This window comes from Siphateles boraxobius, unplaced genomic scaffold (genome assembly GCF_051911475.1).
Source record: "Siphateles boraxobius isolate OS27281-9 unplaced genomic scaffold, OSU_SipBor_1 9, whole genome shotgun sequence".
Lineage (NCBI taxonomy): Eukaryota > Metazoa > Chordata > Actinopteri > Cypriniformes > Leuciscidae > Siphateles > Siphateles boraxobius.
In genome coordinates, this window is record NW_027509219.1 from 16,920,555 (window position 1) to 16,940,639 (window position 20,085).

The 20,085-nt window shown below is 39.3% G+C and overlaps 2 protein-coding genes across 4 annotated transcripts in view; both read right to left on the bottom strand.

Annotated features, from left to right (window-relative positions):
- Window positions 1-7,511, bottom strand: part of hmcn2 (hemicentin 2) — a 149,402-nt gene extending 141,891 nt beyond the window's left edge. The window contains exons 1-2 of the mRNA XM_077224262.1: window positions 4,525-7,511; window positions 303-373 (exon numbers count right to left, since the gene is read on the bottom strand). Coding sequence (XP_077080377.1) covers window positions 303-373; window positions 4,525-4,780 — 327 coding nt within the window. The 5' untranslated portion in view covers window positions 4,781-7,511. The remainder of the gene's footprint in view (window positions 1-302; window positions 374-4,524) is intronic.
- Window positions 7,512-13,604: 6,093 nt separating this feature from the next.
- Window positions 13,605-20,085, bottom strand: part of ncs1b (neuronal calcium sensor 1b) — a 57,679-nt gene continuing 51,198 nt past the window's right edge. For all 3 annotated transcript variants that reach the window (XM_077224483.1, XM_077224481.1, XM_077224482.1), the window contains exons 7-10: window positions 17,429-17,517; window positions 17,244-17,321; window positions 15,914-16,036; window positions 13,605-14,685 (exon numbers count right to left, since the gene is read on the bottom strand). In XM_077224483.1, the coding sequence (XP_077080598.1) occupies window positions 15,938-16,036; window positions 17,244-17,321; window positions 17,429-17,517 (266 nt within the window). In that variant the 3' untranslated portion in view covers window positions 13,605-14,685; window positions 15,914-15,937. The remainder of the gene's footprint in view (window positions 14,686-15,913; window positions 16,037-17,243; window positions 17,322-17,428; window positions 17,518-20,085) is intronic.

The window sequence follows — 20,085 nt, forward strand, 5'->3', positions numbered from 1 at the left end:
TCAAATAAAAAATTTTAATCTCTATTAACCAAATAAGGTGTTATAAATAATTAAATACGTATAAATGGGTTTTATAAATACGATTTATATTTTATAAACATTCTCTGCTGAATGAACCTTGAACTTAAACATTTTGGGCTTGTAAACTTAAAACCAGTTAAACCATTTGAAAATCAGCTTGGTAGAATAGCTAGACCAGCTAGGACCAGCAAACCAACTAATATAGGTGAATCCCTATCAAATAAATTACAATAGGGTTACTTTTCCTCTGAAAAGTTGCTGTTTTATAGTTTGTTGCCCACCTGAACAAACAGCTCTTGAAGATCCTTCTGGAACTTCTTAGGGTCAGTAGTGATGGAAACAGGACCGATGTCTGGTGAGGAAAAACAAAGGAATTAAGAAGCATCTATTTTACATATTAACTGTGTGCACAATCTGAAGGTTCAGGTTACCGTCCTTTTGGAGCCTTTCATTGAGTGCAAGGAAAGTCTATCACAACACTTCAACAAACAAATCCCTGGGGAGTAGGAGTTTTGAAAAGATTAACCTTCTTCACCTTCATTAGTGAATTTTAAACAGCGAGGATTAGGTCCAACTAAAGCCCCTTCCTCAGATAGGACCCTACTGACGAGTGTCTCAAGTCTCTTTCTAGATCCGACTAGATACAGACCCAGACAACTCCAAATCACGAAACACATTTGCCCTGGATTCTACCTCATCAACATCTGCGGTTCAAAATGACTGTCCTGAAACGTTTGACAGCTGAGAAAATAAATGACAGACTATGCAAAATTCCAGCAGTCGTCATGTGATACCAAACTGGGTTCATAACCTCATTCATTATTTTTTTAGGACTGTCATCATCCACCTAGATAATCTCTGACCTCTTCCCCTTTCTCTACTTTATCTCTCTCCCTTTCTTTTGTCTCAGGATGAATTGTGTCCTCCCTGAATTTGGCACTTATTTGGACTCACTTAGAATCTGATTGATTAGAGAGCTGAAAATACAGCACATGGATAAACCAGCATACAGAAAATACATTGTTTATGGTCAGAGTATGGGTCTGATATCCCCACATTATTTATTACTCAGCCTTACTTTTTAAAGGTTATTAAAAAATAGAAGACAAAGAGGAGGATTACAATTTTGACAGTGCTTCGGGAGAATGGACAGAAGAGAAAAATTTGGACCATGTCTGAGGGGGAGGTCTGTCTTCTTCTGAAAGCAAATAGGACAGATCAATCCATCATTATATAATAATAATAAAAATTAAAGCTGCAAGCAGCATTTAGCGGTGTTCAAGCAGTTAAGGCATTTATGATTTTTAACCACACAGGCATCAAAAGACATTAAGTTTTATGTAGCAAGCATTTAACCACTGACATCATAGATGGAATCAACCATGTTTTAGCATGATTCACCATGATATACCACATTCTAGAATGATTTATGATGGTTTTGAACATTATGATATGAACATTATATGATCATAGATGGAAAAGACCATTTACAGCTAATACAGGCAATTTACCATAGGAAATACATGGTTTTGAAGCTTTTTAACAGTTATAGCGCCACCTATGGTCCAATCTCCATGAAACTTTGCATGCTTCTTCGCCATGTTATGACACATATGCTCATCAATTTTTGTGAAGTTTTGACTTTTCGTTTGACTCAACGGTCGATGAGTTATGAGCAATTTAGTACTTTTGGTTGCTGTAGCGCCACCTATGGGCCAATCGGGGTCATACTCTGATAGGTTCTCCCCAAAAGTGTGGCCTACCATCTGACCGAGTTTCAAGTCTCTAGGCCTTAGGGTTTGGGCTGCACAATGCGTTTTAGGGGATTTTTTTTTTTCAAATAGCAATTACAATAGGTTTTCAGCACTTCGTGCTTGAACGCCTAGTAATAATGAGGCCTTTTTGACAGTTATAGCGCCACCTATGGTCCGATCTCCATGAAACTTTGCATGCTTCTTCGCCATGTTATGACACATATGCTCATCAATGTTTGTGAAGTTTTGACTTTTCGTTTAGGATTTATAGGCTTTTGACTGTATTTTGCCCCGCCCCTTTTCTAAATGACCCTGCTACAGCCACCCAAATGCAAAATTTCAACTTTTTTTCGATAATTATTGATCTAGAGAGTCCAGCGAATAGGCCTAGACTGGTTTGGTTCCGATCAGGCGAAAAACCAGGGACTAGTTCGCAAAAGTAGATTTTGGACAAAATTCGACATAGCGGAAACATTTTCTTGCCTAAATCGGAATTGGAGATATCAATTTTGTCGGTCTTGAGCCAAGGATCATAGCGGTGTAAAAAGCTTGAGGCTAGGACCAACGGTCGATGAGTTATGAGCAATTTAGTACTTTTGGTTGCTGTAGCGCCACCTATGGGCCAATCGGGGTCATACTCTGATACGTTCTCCCCAAAAGTGTGGCCTACCATCTGGCCGAGTTTCAAGTCTCTAGGCCTTACGGTTTGGGCTGCACGACGCGTTTTAGGGGATTTTTTTTTTCAAATAGCAATTACAATAGGTTTTCAGCACTTCGTGCTTGAACACCTAATTAAAAAAACGTTTAAGTTATGATCTTCAGCACTGAATGCCAACAAACTTCATATTGAATCCTATTATATTAGAGCATATTATAAATAATAAAATTATGTTATATTAATAATATTTTGTCAACAATAATATTAATATTTTAGAAACATTCTATGCCTGTTCGGGGTGTATCACCTAAGACTGGTTTAGGTTTTTATTTTAGCTTGAATTATATAATATAAATAATAATATTAAATAGAAATTATTCTAATATATGATATATTAAATATGATATAATTATATATTAAAATATTAATAAATAATTATATTTGTCAACATTAATATCAATATTTAAAAATATTCTCTGCTGTAAACGAGATGTTTTGCTGGTTTAGGGATGTTTGGGGCATTTGAAAAACCAGTTAAACCATCTGTAAGTCACCTTAGGAGAGCATCAAGACCAGCTTAAACCAGCCAAGACCAGCAAACCAACTAAGTTGGTTTAGGTTCTTTATTCATTTTCATCTTCTGCACTTTCTCCATCCTCAGCTGTGAGGGGCCATTAAGTTGTGTTGCTGTCACGCCTTTCTGTCTGTCACCGGCTGTCTTTGTGATCTCAGCGGTTTACAAGGTCCTCAAGGGAACGCTACATTAAAAGGTGAGGGAAGGACTGGCACCATCCCCCCTACCAGTCTAGCACTGACGTCTCTCCTGACTAGGGGGCTGGGTTGACTCTTCCGGAGAATTGGATGGAGGACTGGGGGTGATTGTGTTAATTACATACTACCAGACAACATGTGCTTCTCATCAGCTCCATGGGCACCCTACCCCCTTAAGGCTAACAGATACTTGGTTTGAACCAGGCTAGATTGTGTAAGTGTACCTGAGGAGAACACAGTGCTCTCGCTGCAGTCTGTGAGAAGATGTGGAATTGAAACATATTTAATGAGCGTGGAAAACATACAGAGATAGAAATTGAAAAATGGTGACATGCTTTGCAGATTAACCACTTCAAAGTTCACTGATCAAAATGTAAATTGCAAATGTAAAGTAGCCCACAGTTTTGTTGTTTAAAGGTGCACTAGGTTGGTTTCAATATAGCCAGATGACTTGACACCTATACACTGTAATAAAATATTGTTGGTTTAACTTAAAAAAGTAAGTAACCTGGTTGCCTTAAAATTTTAAGTTCACTGAAACTTAAAAAAGTTAGTTAGTACAATGAAGGAAATTGGTTTAATCAGAAGCTCAAAATATTATGTTATGTGGGAAAAGGGAAAAAAAAGTGATAACTCATGAAAATATTTTTTTACATTATAGGTACCTTTAGGTAGGCTATATTGGTCTGGATGCATTTACGAACTGCTTCCGTTTCACACCAAAGCAATTTGTTCATCTTTTGATTTGTTCCTTTCACACGGGAGCTGTGGGTTGTCAGAGTGTTGTTGTTGTTTTTTTACTATTCTTTTCATACTTATTCGATTAGTAAAATACATAAAATAGTTATAATATTAGTATTATTACCATGGAATAAGTAGTAGCCTAGACCTAACTCAGTCATGGCTGATCATGTGATGTTAATGGTGACACCCATGAGGGGGCTACCCGCAACATGAAGAATAAAACATCTTCTACATTCTCTAAAGTAGATCTACTTTTAATTTTTTACTTGGCAAAAATTGACAGTGCACCTCTCCGTGAATCTATGGATCACAACCTTTCAGCGGTCCCTGGTGGTGAAAATGTTTCTAGCAGCCCAAACACCTTTGTTCAAATTTGTTCATTGACATTAGAGCTTGGCCAAACAAACTTCTCAAAACTTTATCAAGCGTTTCTCCATATGGAATTTTAGGCATTGATATTCGATCATCAGTTATTCATTCTTTGGAATCACTTGTAGCCTATAAGACAACGTAACTGACAAGAATGAATTATAATTTACATTAATCATAAGATTGAAACATAGGATTTTGTAATACCTGGATCATGGAAAGGAACCAGCACGAAGTTCCTGATTGGTCTTGTTCTGCGGTTCAGAGTCCGCTCCAGGATCCGAGACGCACCATCTATCACCTGTTTGAGATCGTCATACATAGAGCCGGTAACATCGAAGACAAAGGCCAATGTTGAAGCGCTGTCATCCGCGCCGGAGTGACTCTTCACGGGGGCAACGGATGAGGAGCGCGCGCTGATAGTCAGCGCCAAGATGAGGAAATTTGCAAGAAACGTATTCATTCTTGCTTGAAATTCATTAGACCAGTATTTTAAACGTGTCAAACAAACATATGAAGAAAAAAATCAACGTAACATGAATGCTAAAAAAAAAAATGTAAGTAATGTAAACCCGATGATTGAGGGAGAAAAAAGAAAGAAAATCAGTTAATTCCTGAAAAAGAAGAAAATTAAATTGTCCCTGAAATGTTCAATCCAGTCGTTTGAGTTCTTATAAAAAGGTCGGGTGTAAATAATCCTACTCGTACTGGATAAACGCTACTTGGAGTAAATTGCATATGTCTTGTCCCATCCTTGGCTGAGTTTTGGAGAAAACTTGTAAGAAGCGCGTGGACCCTCTGGAGCTGAACACTGCAGTGTTGGGGAGGGGTGTGAGGAGTCCTTACAACCTGATTTTTTTGTGTGTGTAACTTGACCCGACTGTGACTCCCAACCCCAGCCCACATGGCCTGCTCCAGTTTACCAGGGAGCCACTCAAGAAACTCGTGCCAACTACCATGAGACAGAGATGGAACTATTGTATATTACAATAACAATGTATGGAGGAATTGATGACACTGCATGGTGAAAACGGGGCAAGTTGTCACACGATTTATTCCAGTAAATATGTTGCTATGAGGTTTGATTTTGAAAGTCAACATATACCCTACACACACTTTGTTTCGGCTACAAGAAAGTGGTTCCTCTGTTATTTCCCTCAGAATTTTGTTAATTCAAGGTTCATTCAACACATAATGAGACAATAGCGGGGCATGTTGTCACCAATTAACCTGCCATTAAACCGTTTATTATAGTCTTGTAAACTAAATTTAAACAGTAAAACAATTATGAAACAAAATAATTTTATGAAATTAATAACTTGTAAATAAATAAAGATTTTAATAAATTAATAAATGGATTATATTCGCATGATTTAAAACGACTTACCCTGAGCTGACATTTATGAAAAATGTCTTTGTCCTAAAAACACAGTTGAACATTTCAAACAGAATAATTAACTTATGTCAGAATGTATGCCAGTGTGTTTTTATTGTGTTCACTTGTTAAACACAATAAAAAACACTTTCCATTCCTTTGTGGGGTTTAGAGGACAGAATGCACCAAAATTATTATAATTTAAGAGTTTTTTAAACTGAAATAAACGATAATATAGAAAACGGACATTTCTAAACAAAACCTTTCGCTTACAACATTACAGGTAGGCCTACTAAAAGCTTTTGTGACAACTAGCCCCAAGCTCCCTGACATTCTTCTCGGGAGTAATATTTAGTACATGGGTAGGGTTGAAATAATTTTAGGTTTATTAATAGAGTGAGTTTATACTCAGCTGCCACACATCTAATAATATACAAGCAATTCTCTGGACTCGGTTTAATGTGCGGCATAAATGACAAGGCTCCAGTAGAGGCATCCCAGATGCTTTTTGAAAGGAAAGACTCCGGAGACGCCTTCACCCCTTTGTATATCCGGATAAATTATGTTGCTATCAGTAATTCTCAAATATATCAATCAAACCTCATGCAACATTTGGTCATCAAGCATTTATTGTTGCTTTAACTTGATATCAGGGCAGCAAATGCTGTCAAGTTGATAAGAGAACATTACAAAAAAGGAAGGAAAGGGGGATGTCAATGACCCTGTAGCCTCAAAAAATTTGCAGTTAGTTCTATTTACATGGTAGCCATTATATTTTTCTGGAATCACACCAAAAACTAATAGCATAGGGTTTATGACAGTATACGGATGTTGTTTTTGTGATAATTCAATCTAAAACCAGCAAGGCATTTGCTTTCAGGTCAGCACATGCTTGGTCAAATGATCAAGACTCACCCAAATAGCCTTGCCAAATGACACACTGCCATTCAAAGACACTTACCATAGGAAATTATTTCATCTTTAGGATAGACATATCATTTAAAAAGTTTGCCCATTGGAGAAGTCTTTACCTAGTATTTTCTGAAGGGATACTTCTCACAAAAAATAAAATTGTGTTACCATTTACTCACATTCATCTTATTGCAAACCTGTATGACTTTATTTCTTCTGTGGAATACAAAACAAGATATTTTGAAGAAATGCCTTTATTGTTTTTGTCAAAACAGGGAAAGTCAATGGGGTTAAATGTTTTTTGCTTGGACACCACTGACTTTCATCATATCAACAAAGTTGAAACATCCTTCAAAATATCTTCTTTTCTTTTCCAGAAAGAAAGTAAGTCAGGTTTGTAATGACATAAGGGTGAGTAAATTAAACATTTTGGGTGAACTATCCCTTTTACTTTACAGCGGTTAAAATATTTTATTACTGAGGGCAAAAATGTTAATCGAAAGACAAAAAAAGTCATATTTTCAGTTTACCATTAGAAAAATATTGTGTCTGTTAAAATGAAATACTCTAACACACTGTTTGCCTGCTTCCGTCCAAGTCTTCTAATTTTTCCAAACAGCTGGTTCATCACCCCATTGCACTTCACAATGTCGGATAAATAATCCAGACCTCACTGCAAAAAACATGTTTATGACCCTTCATGCAACAATTTGTGCCTGAGCAAAACATACATTCCTGTCCTCCTCTACTCTCTGTTATTCTCTAGCTTTCCCGTGTGATTTGGGTGTGAAGTCTGTTTTGTTTTAGTGCTGTATCTGGAAACTAAGCCTGGGAGCTAAGTGCAAGGTCTGTCTTACTTTAGTCAGCGAGAACCATTCTAATTATTGCTGATTCAGAAGCCCAGATGCCGCGTTGACTGGGCCACCGGCTTTGAGTACCTTGTAATGAAATGGAAGATGACAGCTCAATTACAACAGGGCTAGACATTAACTTTCAAGAGGCAAAACAAGCCATCACAAGACTTTGCTGATACCTAAACCTGTGTGTGGCTTTATGAATTGTTTCAAGACAGTGGTGCCATGCATCCTAAAAAAGAAAGAAACTCCAGTCATGATTAAAATAGTGCTATATATTAAAGGCTTTTAAACTTTTTGATGACAAGGACCCCTAAAAACAGCTGTATATGTTATATATACAACCCATTATACTGTGTGATGTCACAGTCACAAGGGGCCTCATTTATAACCGTTGCGTACACACAAAACAGGCCCTGAAAGAGGCGTACGCCTCATAGTGAAAGTAACATATGTATACAGTGCTTAGCAAAAGTGAACACACCCATTTAAAAGTTGACTAAAAAGAGAAATAAAAAAATCATCTTTTGGAAATTGATCTTAATACCTTAATTAAAAAAATGAGGGAAAATCCAACATTTAAGGACACTAATTTTCTTTGTGAATGAATAATGTATCATAAATAAATAAATGTTCTTCCTTATACAGGGTGCATAAGTCAGGACACCCCTATTTTAAATTATTCCATGGATCCAGGATATTATGCATCCTGATAAAGTTCCCTTTGGAACTAAAATAGCCACACATCATCACATACCCTTCACCATACCTAGAGATTGGCATGGAGTACTTTCCATAAGATCATCTCTCAATGCAAATCAAACCAGCTATTAGCCTAACTGAAATAATACCATGCCGATCTCTAGGTATGGTGAAGGGTAAAATAAAAGAATGATTTAAACAATGTGTTACTTCTAAAATAAACATTTGATTAAATATTCCATTCTCATTAATGGAGTTAAACACTTAAACTACACGGAATGATTACTGAGAAGTTACAACCTATTTTATATTCAATAAAATGAAATATTTGTTGTGCATGGAATCCTTTTGAACAGTTTTCCTCTGCCATGCTGTGTTTTAATGTTTTAACTACATAGACAATTGCTTATCATCATAATAGCAGATTGTCTGAGAAAATAGTTTCGTGCAAATATGGCACAACAAGGTCTATCTGTTTCCATTAAAAATATAAATCAATTAAGAATACTATTTGGCCAGTGGAAAAGATTGAGAAAAACTTTCTCTGAAATGTATTTTACACTATTTGATTTATTTATTCAAAAACAAGGCAAGGATAGGCTACTAAATGATTTTTATTAATGTAATGTAATGATATGCATAGTAAAACTATAGGCGTTGTAAGCTCCATATATGGTTATTTCGGGGAGGAGACGCATGTGCGCACAATCTTCCGCTGACTGGGATTTATAAAGTGAATTCTGCACAGGTTCTGGCGTACGCACAGTTTTATAAGTGGAGGCAGGGTGTATTTTTTGCGATCCTACGCACAGTTTTATAAATGAGACCCCTTGCTCAGTCACCAACTCTGTATCCTGTCTGCACTACACTTCCAAGCATCCCTTCTGGTCACCCCCTCCACTCAGTCAGCCATCACCACACCTGCACCTGATCATCACCAGATACTGATTCCCTGCACCTGCACTCCCTCATCAACACAACCTATATCGACCTGCATCATCAAGGTCTGGTCTCATCAACGTTACTACAAATGTAACTGCTACATAAACAGTCAGACTTCTTACCAGAACACTCACCTGGACTTCTTACCAGAACACTCACCTGAGATTGTCAAGTCTCCTGCTTTCCGTCTGTCTCCTGTCCGTCATCGTGTTCATCCTGCACAGAGAATCCACTTCTGTCATCACCAGTTAAGTCTCCATCAATATTCGTCAAGTCACCATCCTCTCACCATAGTCTGGTTCCCGCTGTTGTCCCATCACTCTGCTAAATAAACCGTTTTCACCTTACCATCTGTCTGTTCCCTTCTGTGAGTGACAGAAGACCAGACCACAAAGAAGCACAGGATGGGCATCCTCCTCACCCCAGTGAATTTTCTTCTCACCCACTTTCAAGATGGTTGGCCAATCGAGGACTATGTAGACATGTTCCTTGATCATGCACATGAAGTACCCTGGAACGAGGACACATTAAAGACCGTCTTTTAGCGTGTGTTGGATGATCACCTGTATCAGCAAGTTCCTGCAGCTGCAACAACAGGTTCCTTGAAGAGGTACATTAAAGACATTCTATGGTTATGTGGATCGCCTTATATGTGACCCTGGATGACAAAACCAGTCATATGGGTTATTTTTTTGAAATTGAGATTCATACATCACATGAAAGCTGAATAAATAAGCTTTCCATTGATGTATGGTTTGTTAGGATATGGCAATATTTGGCTGAGATACAACCATTTGATAATCTGGTATCTGAGGGTGCAAAAAAATCGAAACATTGAGAAAATCGCTTTTAAAGTTGTCCATTTATGTTCGCGATTGTGCTGCATTCACTCACAAAAATAAATGTTTTAAACGTTTACGGTAGGAAATTTACAAATTATCTTCATAGAACATGATCTTTACTTAATATCCTAATGATTTTTGGCATAAAAGAAAAATTGATAATTTTCACCCATACAATGTATTGTTGGCTATTCCCACAAATATACCTGTGCTACTTAAGACTGGTTTTGTGATCCAGGGTCACATATGATAGAGGAAGCCACCCCAGAGTCTTGTCCGCCGAGACCACCCTTCCAGAGCCTCGTCCTGCCGAGACCACCCTTCCAGAGCCTCGTCCCGCCGAGACCACCCTTCCAGAGCCTCGTCCCGCCGAGACCACCGTTCCAGAGCCTCGGCCCGCCGAGACCACCCTTCCAGAGCCTCGTCCCGCCGAGACCACCCTTCCAGAGCCTCGTACCGCCGAGACCACCCTTCCAGAGCCTCGTCCCGCCGAGAACACCCTTCCAGAGCATTGTCCCAGCGAGAACACTCTTACAGAGCCTTGTCCCAGCGAGAACACCCTTCCAGAGCCTCTCAAGACGGCTGCCGCCATTCCAGAGCCTGGTCCCAAGATGGCCGCCACTGTTCCAGAGCTTCATTCCATGGTGGCCGCCACCACGCCTCCTAAGCCCTCAGTCAAGATTGCAGACCACGCCTCGGCTCCTAGCGTTTGCCCGAAGTCAGGAAACAACTCCTGTCTTCACCCTGAGTTCCAGAACCCTGAACTCCCGCCCAACCCCCCTCTCCCGCCCAACCCCCCTCTCCCGCCTCCTCCTGTCTTCCAGTCCTCATCTCCACTGGTTTCCACTCTGCCCGCCTAGGCCAGGATTTTACATCTGCCCATCGGTCCACTGACTCAGCCTTGGCTCCTACCTCCCTCATCTCCACCGTGGCTCATCAATGCTCCATCCGACATGGTCGATTGTCGACCTGCCCTTTGGCTTAGCAAAAGTCAATTGGCTCCATTGGACTCCTCACTCCCTTCAGTTCCTCCTTGGTCCTCTGTCACTCTGTCTCCACCACGCCTTTCTGAGTACCCGACTTCACCTCAGTTTCCAGAGCCATCAGCTTCCCCATGTTCCTCTTAATCCTCAGTTTCACCATGGCCCATCAGACCTCCGTCTTCACCCTATCATCCTCTCCCACCGGTTCCGCCTCCGTTTCTCGCTGCCCTGGAGTCCTCAGCCCTTCAGCCTCCCTGGCTCCTCCCTCTGTTGGCTCCACCATGGATCATGATCCTACCCACTGGACCATTTGTTGCGCTTTCCGGGAGGGGGAAGTACTGTCACAGTCACCAGCTCAGTCACCAACTCTGTAATCTGTCTGCACTACACTTCCCAGCAACCCTTCTGGTCCCCACCTGCACTCAGTCAGCCATCACCACACCTGCTGCTGACCATCACCAGATACTGATTCCCTGCACCTGCACTCCCTCATCGACAGCATATATCAACCTGCATCATATCAGGGTCTGGTCTCATCAACATAACTACGAACGTAACTGCTACGTAAACAGTCAGACTTCTTACCTGAACACTCACCTGAGATTATCTAAGTCTCCTGCTTTCCGTTTATCTCCTGTCCGTCATCCCGATCTCCAGTCATCGTGTTTATCCCACACAGAGAATCCACTTCCGTCATCAAAGTCTCCCTCAATATTCATCAATTCACCATCGTCTGGTTCTCGATTACAAAATGTAATGTAGTATTTCTTCCCTTTCTGTAAAAATTTGTGGTTGTCAATAGAAGAATGTAATTGCTCTAGTGATTAAACATGTTTTAAGCCATTTTAATACATAGTATCTTGCAAAAGTATTTACATCCCTTCATTTTCAAATTTTTTATGTTGCTGCCTTATGCTAAACTGCTTTAAAAAAATCAAATCAATCTTTACTCAATACACCATAATTACAAAGCTAAAAAAAAGATTTGTGGTAACTTGGCAGATAAACATGGAAAAAAATGCATAAGTACGCATACTTTTAGATAAGGAGTATTCCAATTTCACACGATCATTTTTAATATGTTTTAATTTAAATGGACATGATTTGGAAAGGCACACACCTCTCAAAAAAGGTTTAACAGCTGAAAATGCATAGAGCAAAAACCAAGCCTTGAGGTCAAAAGAGCTGCCTGTACAGCTCAGACAGGATTGTGATGAGACACAGATCTGGTGAAGGCTGCAAAAAAAAATATTCTGCATTGAAGGTTCACAGAAGCATGTAGCCTCAATAATTAATGGAAGAAGTTTGGAATAAGGAGTCTCCCTAGAGCTGGCCTTCTGGCCAGACTGAGCATTCGATGGAAAAGGGTTTTGGTTAGAATGGTGACCAATAAGCTGATAGTCACTCTGGTGGTGCTTTATGATCATATATGGAGATCGGTGAAACTTACAGAAGGACAAACATCACTGCAACACTACCGATCTGGGCTTTATGGCAGAGTGGCCAGGCTCAAGCCTCTTCACAGTGTAGACACTGAAAACCCCACTAGGAATTTGCTAAAAAAAAAAAAAAAATGATGAACCTCAGTTCCAAGTATCATGTCTGGGGGAAACCAGGCACTGTTCATCACCAGCACCAATACTATCCCAGCGATAAAGCGTGGTGGTGGAAGCATCATGCTGTGGGGGTGTTTTTAGTGGTAGGGACTGGGGGACTTGTCAGGGTAGAAGGAAATCTCAACGCAGCAAAATATACAGTATATCCTTAATGAAAACCTAGTCCAGAGCATTCTGAACCTTGGACTGGGCAGAGGGTCCAACTTCCAAATGGACAATGACCCTAAGCATACAGCTATGACAATGCAAGAGTGGCTTATGGACAGAGCCTAGGCTTGAAGCCAATCAAACAGCTCTGGAGAAACCTGAAAATGGCTGTCTACCAACGTTCCTCATCCAACCTGAGAGGGCTTGAGAAGATCTGCAGAGAAGGATAGCAGAAAATCCCAAAATGCAGATGAGCAAAGCTTGTCACATCATACCTAAAAATACTTGAGGCTGTAAAGGTGCTTCAACTAAGTTAAGTTAAGGGTACAAAATACTTTTGCAATGTAATTATTTTTAGTTTTTCCTTTTTAATAAATTTGAAAAGTTGTCACAAATCTGTTTTTTGCTTTGTCATTATGGGGTGAGGAATGTAGACTGATGTGAAAAAGAAGTCATTTAAAGCCGCTTAGCATAAGGCTGCAACAAAACAATATGTGAAACGCAAGGCAGTGTATTAAATGCAATATAACTGTACTAGTATAGAAGTAATTAAGCAAGTGCAATGCTTTTGTGATTTGATTCTCTAAGACTGGTATATGCAGAGACTGACGCTCTATTTTATGTGTTTTGTATGGTGAATTTGATTTATGCTTCACTTTTGGGTGACAGACTTAATTACATCAGGGATTCATTGACCACAGCAAATTCTTTTGAAAGAGTGCCAGCGAATCCATTGTGCTGATGGAATACAAGGACTATGCACCTTTGGAATATTGTTCGATTGTGAGCACAACAATTCTACACATACCATAAGTGATGAAAATGGAAGCAGCCAATATTGAAATATCAAAATGGAAACATCAGATATTAAAACCTCCATCTTACTTACCAAAGGCGAATTAAATAAGAGGCAATTATGCAGTGACTCAAATTTAATCATCAGCCAGAGAGCGCCTGATAAAAGCATGAGTCCCACTCAAACCCGCCCAGCACATACCGAATTACTTGCTTTGAGAGGAGATAGTCATGGTTCAAGTCTATGGCTTTGTTTGACAGGGCAACAACACAGGAAAAGACAATGACAGAGGTGTAGTTTAAACTAGCAGATGCTGGACTGTTTGCTTCTCCATTACAGAGGTACTTACATCAGTTCTGATGTGCAACTGTACAGGAATAACAGTGTAGCATGTTGCTTAGTTACAGTGCCTTGCTTAGGAAGTAGCTTGATGACTTCGCAATGAGTTTTGCCAGCAACGGATGAGCAACACACTCTTCACAATGCGAGCTGCATAACGTAAATATAATCAATGAATCCCTTTCACATTCATAGTTCCAAAGAAAAAGCAAAAATGATTAAAGTCTTTCATTCCCAGAGGCTTTTAAAAATGTTGAGGCTTGTAACAGCTGCAATCCATACACTTCAAGGTAAACAAGAAATAAATAAAATATCAGCAGTTTCTTAAATTATACATGAAGAGCCACATCCACAATATCTCAGCGAAGTATGATTAAAAAATCTGAAATGTTTACACATATTTACACCTATAATTTAGGTTCGTCAGCATGCTTTTCTAAAACAATCAGTGCCATCCATATAGTCTCCAGTGTGTTTGTTCAGCAGAAAACAAGCATTGTGGAAATCCCATGGAAACCTGCAGTATAGCATTCACACACACACACACACACACACACACACACACACACACACACACACACACACACACACACACACACACACACACACACACACACACACACACACACACACACACACACACACACACACACACACACACACACACACACACACACACACACACACACACACACACACACACAACCCGAAATGTGGTTTGTTGTTGTTAGAAGATAAGGATGAACTCTTCACTCCTGTACTTCTCAGTCTTAAGTGTCCAGAATGAGAGTTCAAATGAAGAAGACTCATCTCCTTGCATGGCATTGTGGGATGGCACCACACTGGCTCCTTTGCAGTACCTGTACAACAACCATGAAAAAATGCTCACAGCAGGTTGGGTAATTTTATTCGAGAAATGGCTCAGTTACTGTTTATGAACAGGTATTTGAATTAAATTGGTCCCATTGAACAACAGGATGTTTAAAATGGAATTGAATTTAAAAGGAAGAGGAATTTACTTAATTGCAATTCTATAAAACAAACCACAAAACAGAAATAAGTCCAACACAAATAATAAAGAATAAATAATTACATCATTGATGATTTATTTCCATTTATTCCTTTTCATATAGATTTTTTTTCTCAACTTACAAGACATACTGCAACACTCTAAATTTTTGCATAAAGCACCGCAAAATACACACCATTTTAATTTTGAATCTAATCATTATATAGGTCCATTTAATCCTAATAAATATAAATTACTAACAAAATTAAAATGTTATGTATTCATTGAACCAATATTTTAAGTCTACATGTATATAATATAATATAATTAATATAATCTAATATATAATTCTGTACGAGTTAAGTATGGCATAAAGATAAGAAATATAAATGTAAATATAATATTAATTAAAAACATTAATTTAATTTCTTAATTTTGATTTAATTTGAATTTTTATTCTACTTTAATCCCAATTATAATTGTGCCCGCTTTTGTTACTTCAACTCGAATTCAGTTTAAATTCAGGAATTAAATTCAACTCTGAAAGATGTACAACATCTGCCTCAATGCTGTTCTTGTAGGTTTTTATGTACAAAAAAGGTGGCAATATGAATTCTATGAGGTAAGATAAGACCATTAAATGGACGCACAGCTGACCTTGATGCCAGAAACACATTAATAACAACGATAGTGTCATTCAATCAATTACTGGCTTAACTGAAGTCATCTGTCATTTAGCAAAGGTTATAAAGCTCTAGAACATAAAACGGACGTCCTAAATCTAAAAACAATCACCCAATTTCAATATTATATCTCTTTCTATATGCTTTTCTAGGCACCCAGTGGCAGATGCTCCTAAATAACTAATTTAAGAGTGAAAGGTGCATCAAATTTGGACAAATGCCCTGTATTTTGAATGTGTGATTCTTATCTTTACATTGTCATCAGTAAATGCCAATGATTATGAAAACGAAAGTACTCTAAAATCAGTTATAATATGAAACTGGGATGTCGTCAGGATTTAATAAAACCAACAGATAGCCTGAATGTAGAATCCATTTCTATTCAGCACAACATACCTGTATCCTTAAGGCAAGCTACTACTATACCAGGCCATCATAGAGTGACAGAGCTTGTACAATCGAGGGATCTGCCTTTGATCCCTCTTGGAACTCCTGTAGGGTCAGCTTCCCATCAGCATTCTGGGTAAACAAACAAACAAACAAACAAACATTGTTTAGAATCACAACTGTCCCAAATGTTGAGTACAAACAACTAGATGTGTTATTTTAAGGCTGTTTGTGGTTTTATGCAGATGCATGGAGGTTTTAAAAGAATATGGAATAGACTTGAAGGTTGTATCTGTTTACAAATAGAGGATAAAAAACAGCCATGAGGATTTTTAATTATGCATGAGGAAAAAACTCTCACACTTTTAAGTTACTTCCCATGCCCAGCAGGGGGCAAGTGCTTACAGGCTGATCCATTGAGGAAACGTTCATAGCAGAGTAGGCAATGGAAACGCTTTTTTCACCTTATGTGGCTCAGTGTGGTACTTGTTTGAAGAAGCATTAGCAACTATCTAATTCCGGAGAGTAACCGTACTCATTCTGATTGCTATGGTGAGAGCATACAATCTCTGTGAACATTCCCTAGCAAGTCCTGATGTCATCTTTGAGGGCTTGAAGTGGGCTTGAGCTGGCATTTCTGCTAGGCTCCAATGATAGCGGTAACGCATGCCACACTGACGTTTATAGACCCGAGGGCAGCGTTAGTGACGCTAGCTTTACCACAGAAATGAGCTCTTATTCCCTACTACTGTATCCTTGATCTGTCCTGCATTGGATTAATGATGAGGATACAGTTAGTAAACTAAATCAGAGCTATAAATTAGCGATTTTTCTTGATGGGTTTGGTGATGGTTGATTGCTAATACTGTTGTGCTCGACTGCATAAACATCCTTAAAGGGATAGACAATCCACAAATGAAAATTATGTCATCAAGTACTCACCCTCAAGGCATTGCAAACTTTTATGCATTTCTTTCTTTCTTTCTTGAACGCAATAAAATATTTTGAAGAACGTTTATAACCAAACACTTTTGGTTTCCACTGACTTGCATTGAATTTTTTGTCCATACAATGGAAGTCAGTGTCAACCGAAATTGTTTAGTTACCAACATTCTTCAATATAATTTATTTTATGTTCCTCAGAAGAAAGTCATACAGGTTTTGATGTACATGATGAAAGAATTTTATTTTTGGTTGGACAATCCCTTTAAGCAGTTTAAAAAAATTCATGAATTAAATATAATAAACAGTCCCCTGCATAACAACATTCAATTTTTGGTTTAGATTATTAACTGGATCAATGTGATTGCGGTCAAAACAAAAATTAGCATACCCTTACCTTATCCATCATGGCAAAAATGCGATCCACCCTCTTTTCTGGCGTGTTTTCTTCTTCTGGAAGGTCTACTGTGTTTCCCTAAAACAAATGTAATTAATATATAAGACATCTGAGAGATGTTTTTCTCATTAAACAAATGCCATATGATCCGATTGTAATTAAAGCTGAAATAAATGGTGACTTACCACCATCTGATAGATGGCATCCACGATATTGAGCATTTCATCACGTGTGATAAAGCCATCGTTATCAAGATCATAGAGCTTGAAGGCCCCTAAAGCGTGTAACAAGAATCATGGTGAGTGTGTGTAGAAATATTATAGCACTTTTTGTAAATATAGTACAAATATACATTCATCCACATTTTTTTGATGTTATTGTTAAAACTATAAAAATTTGTTTTCGTTAATCGAAATAAAGCTAAAATAAATTATATATTAGATGAGAAACTTAAATGAAAAATAGAACTGAAGTAGAAAAAGTTTAAGTACTAAAATTACATAAATTAAAACTGAATTAACACTAATTAAAGCTAAATAGAAATTTATAAAACTAATAAAAGTACTAACTAAATGAAAACTGAAAACATAAAAATAAAAGTTAAACAGATATATTTATAAATACTATAATAGTATATAAATACTAAAACAACACTGAAAGGATGTTTGGTGTGTGTAGCACAGTTTTTTTCATGCTATGTTGATTTTATTTTAGAGGTTATCTAAAATAATGTATATAATAAAATGTGGGATTTATGCCTCTAATGATAAAAAAAAGAAAACAAAAAAAATTAAAGACCCTGACGTGTACTGTACCGAGAGTGGTCATGTTTAAATTAGCCATAATACATTTTGTTCAACATAGAAAACCCTGAAAAAGCACCAATGGGCATCTTGTTGGACTTTTTTGAGTTTTGATTATGAATTGAAGAGAAATGTTATCAGAGTGCAGACATGTAAGCTTATCAGCACTGCAATGAATAATGGATGCAGGATTGAGTGATGAAGGCATGCATTGTATGAGCCAAATCGTTGCACAGCAATTACAGCAGTGAGGAGTGACTCTTTCATCTCATCATCTATGGCTTTCTCTTCAGTCCAGGACTCTGGGACGTCCCACCCATACAGCACTTTTTCATTCCACTCATCTACAACAAAGAGTCCTGCAAAGAGACAATCCTACGACTCATGGAGAGTGCAAACACAGGTCAATGCCTGGGGTGAAGAGTCAACAGAGAAAGAGGGCAGTACCCACCCAGTGTGTTAAAGTGTGGCCACAAAGGTATTCAGACACTTAAACCACACTCAAAAATGTATTGTCTCTGTATTTGAAATAAAACATCAAATCAAGTGGCATTTATTTGAAAAATAAACAAACATACTGTTCAAGCTAAACATTTCACAATACAAAGTTTGTTTGTTTTGCAGTGAATTGATTAAACAATCAGAATGAGCTTTATTCCCAAACAATAGATATATTGTTATTTATGATAATGTAATGTAATTTATGCAGAAGTTACACCCCGTGCAGCACTTCTTGCATTCCTTGTATTTGCAATAGATATATTGTTATGACAAAAAACAGGGAGAACTTAGTGTGGCAAACAGGAGGAGGCCGAGAGCCGTGTCTCACGGAGGATCTATGGGAGCATAAAAGGAGGAGCGATGACGCTGTCGGAGAGAGCCCTCGCTGCTGAGGGGGATCACGGTGCTGAGGAGGTCAGTGGCTGCCCGAGGCAGTGGTACTGGACCAATTGAAGAATAGGTGCGATGGAGGGCTCGCTGCCGAGCTCGACGGCTGCCGTCCGTGAGGGGATGGAGAAGTTGCTGCCGTTCTCCGGAGGCCAGGCCTGCTGCCGTCTGCCATGATGGGAAGAGGCAAGCAGATCGAGGGAAGGGGGAACGAGCTTGCTGCCGGGCCGCTGTGGCGGAGGAGCCATTGCCGGCCACCAGCAGCCGGAGGAGTGTCAAGCCGTCCACCGAGGAGCGTCCAGTACCATTGCATGCCACTGCGAGTGAGAGTCTCTTGACTGGTTGAGGACCGAGCACCAGTGTGTTCGGGATAAAAAAAAAATTCTCTTCCCTCTCTCAGGTAAAAGCCAATGCAGAGCCATGACGGACCCCTTTGGAGGAGCTTTGTAGCAGATCAACAGAGGTGGAGCTAACGACCCTGGAGAACCCTGAAAAGCCTTGTTGAAGGCCCTGAAGTTCTAGGCAATACCGCTGGCTTGAGGGAACGAGGCGAGGGCCTGGCAGAATGGGATGGCACTGGAGAGAGTGAGGACCAAACAGTAACTGGAGGGAAGGAGGAACCCGGTGGAGCCTAAGGGGTGGAGGGCTAAGGCGCAGCTGAAGGAGCGTAGAATCGAAGCAGAGACTAAGGGCTGACAGGCTGAGGTGGAGTAATGGGACTGGAGGTCCAAGGTGAAGCCAGGGGATCTGCTTCACAGCGTCGCACTGGTGTTGAGGGGGTCTGAGGTGGAGCTGACAAGCTGGCGTGGCGTGGGTGTAGCCGAGGATCTGAGAGGCACCAGCGGGGCATGTAAGTCAAGGGAATTTGATGGAGCCAGCGGTGAGAATTGCGACAATTGGGTGGGTAGGACTTTGGGTGGGACTGGGTTATGTAGTTTTAAGGTTACGCATAATGTAGTTATTAGATGTGATATGCAGCGGACGCAGGCTTGGGCTCTGGTTCTGTGGTGAGCATGGGCGTTGTCTATGGGTCCATCGTGGGAGATCTGTTGCTGGGACAATGTGTCCTTTATGAAGTGGGTAGAAAGATGGCTCCCCAGTCCATTTCAAGTTTACTCATTTTGAGGGTCAGTTTTCTGTCACAAGTATGG